This window comes from Loxodonta africana, chromosome 8, assembly GCF_030014295.1.
Source record: "Loxodonta africana isolate mLoxAfr1 chromosome 8, mLoxAfr1.hap2, whole genome shotgun sequence".
NCBI classification, from domain to species: domain Eukaryota; kingdom Metazoa; phylum Chordata; class Mammalia; order Proboscidea; family Elephantidae; genus Loxodonta; species Loxodonta africana.
The window spans coordinates 117,112,379-117,114,647 of NC_087349.1; the positions used below are offsets into that span (position 1 = coordinate 117,112,379).

At 46.4% G+C, this 2,269-nt stretch overlaps 1 protein-coding gene across 1 annotated transcript; it reads left to right on the plus strand.

The window, feature by feature from the left end:
- The first annotated feature begins 530 nt into the window (after positions 1-530).
- Positions 531-1,705, plus strand: LOC100662931 (chromatin accessibility complex protein 1). The gene is given in 1 exon segment (XM_010587135.3): positions 531-1,705. A coding segment is annotated over 1 exon segment (402 nt). The 5' UTR covers positions 531-550; the 3' UTR covers positions 953-1,705.
- Positions 1,706-2,269: the final 564 nt, after the last annotated feature.

Consider the following 2,269-nt stretch of genomic DNA (forward strand, 5'->3'; position numbering starts at 1 on the left):
AGTATTGTCTTCTCGTTTATGAAACTAGGACAACAAATCTGTGTTGGTTAGTCTTTCTGCGTACTCCTAACTTACCTGTCCTTTGTGGGGCCTACAGTCACTTTTCCTCCCCCAGCTGTTACTGATAGGAGCTACCCTTTCTCTCTTTGCTCCCTCTGAGGCAACTGTTGACCTCATTTGCTCTATATTCACACCAGCCTGCATGTGCTCTACAAAATTTACCAGAATCTATGAAATCTCTGCCTTTCTTAAATGATTTTATTCACTTTATCATTAATCCTACATAATTATGTTCTTCTTTAATGCAGAGTTCAAAAGAATAGATTCACTTGTTTGATGGCAGTAAGTCAGTTCACCTTTTGCATAACTCAAGACTCTGGCATGTGGAGTAATGTATAGTGTTGGTGTCAGTTGTGATGTTTAAAATACAACACGAGCTGGCTCCCCGGCACCAACTTGGTTTGCCCGCTGCCTCGCGGCCGGAGTCGGTGGCGGCGTGCTCACGGCTGGGCCCGACAAGGCCACCGCCCGCGGGGCAGGGGGTGGAGAGATGGCGGACGTGGTTGTCGGCAAAGAGAAGGGCGGGGAGCAGCGGCTGGTGTCGTTGCCTCTGTCCCGCATCCGGGTCATCATGAAGAGCTCCCCCGAGGTGTCCAGCATTAACCAGGAGGCGCTGGTGCTCACGGCCAAGGCCACGGAACTCTTTGTTCAGTATCTAGCCACCTACTCCTACAAACATGGCAGTGGAAGAGACAAGAAAGCTCTGACGTACAGTGATCTGTCAAATACTGCAGAGGAATCAGAAACTTTTCAGTTTCTTGCAGCTATATTACCAAAGAAGATTTTAGCTAGTAAATACCTGAAAATGCTTTAACAGAGAAGAGGGGAGAAGATGAGGAAGAAAGAGAATGACAACAATGATGAATGTGACGATGAGGAAGCTGAATCCTAAACAAACAGAGTGCTTTACAGATGAGCCTGGCAAGGCCTTCTGGATGGACAGCATTGCTTTGAAGCAAGCACAGCTCTGTGACTTCAGTCTCTTCACACCTCAGAGCCTCCGAGGAGACGGCATCTCCCCTGGCTCAGAGAGCGTCTAAGGCAGCTCCCCCGTAAGTAGCCAACAGGAAGTAACCCCAAGGGCACCCCCTCTTTCAGGCCCACACTGCAGTTGAAGGTTACTGAGGACGAGCTGCCTACACAGTCAGGCTCTGCCAGTTGGTCTGCTACAGCTTGAAGCCGCAGAGGCAGACAACTTTGCTCAGTGTCGTAATTTACAAATAGACTTTGAAGAGTTTCTAAATATCAGCTGTGTAAATTCATATGCGTATATTTTGAAGTTAGGTCTTGTCAACAACTAGATCCAGTTTTAGGTAAATATGTGGTTTATGGGTCGTATATTACATTTGAATTTTTGTATTTCGAGAACATTTTTTACTCTTTGTCCAACTATTGCTTTTTTTAAAAAAAACTGTAAACGATCATACTTTTCTGTTAAAATCTGTGTATATTTTCACAGTACATTGTTGTACGGAACTAGTTTTGAAGGCTTTTTATTGCTGTAGTGCTGTGCTTGCTACCTAAAACTTTGTAAGGTTTGGAAACAAACAGACCTAAAACTCTTACTCCCAGAGAAAAATCCCAAGTCAAAATTATCAAATACAAAAAGAAATATTACCTCTGCATAAAAAAAAAAAAAAAACAACTCAATAATGAGCAGGTAAGGCACGTAGTTTTCCACACCCGCAAAGCTTTATTGAAGAGGCTTGCAAGTGCAGATGTGGAGGGCCTAGAGCAAAGCAAAGGCAAATGCACACGCACCCCCCGCCCCCCCCCAGAACAAAAGAGGACTGCTTTTTTAAAAGTTCTTGGGCAGGAAAGATTCATGTTTATTCGTAGACACAGGCAGGGATATGTCACCTAAGGTGAGCGCACAGCAGGTTTCCAAGATGGCTCCTGTCCTTGAGGCCTCTGGGACTCATAGCAGGACTTATTATGGGGTGTCGCGCCTACGCAGTCTCTTGCTCCCCGGTTTGATTCCCCTGCTGGGGCTGTAGCCCCTCACTGCCCCGGTGGAAGGAAGGTCACGCAGCGGTCACAGGTGGATGCTCTGCTCATGTCCCTGGGCCTGGCTTTCTCCAGCTGCTTCTGAAAGGCAACTTTAAGGAAGTCTGTGGGCTATTTTTAGATACCTTGGCCCATTGTTCTGGGGAATGGCTCTGTTTCTGTGCCTTGGCCCATTTCTTGTTTGTTTGCAGATTTGGGGGCC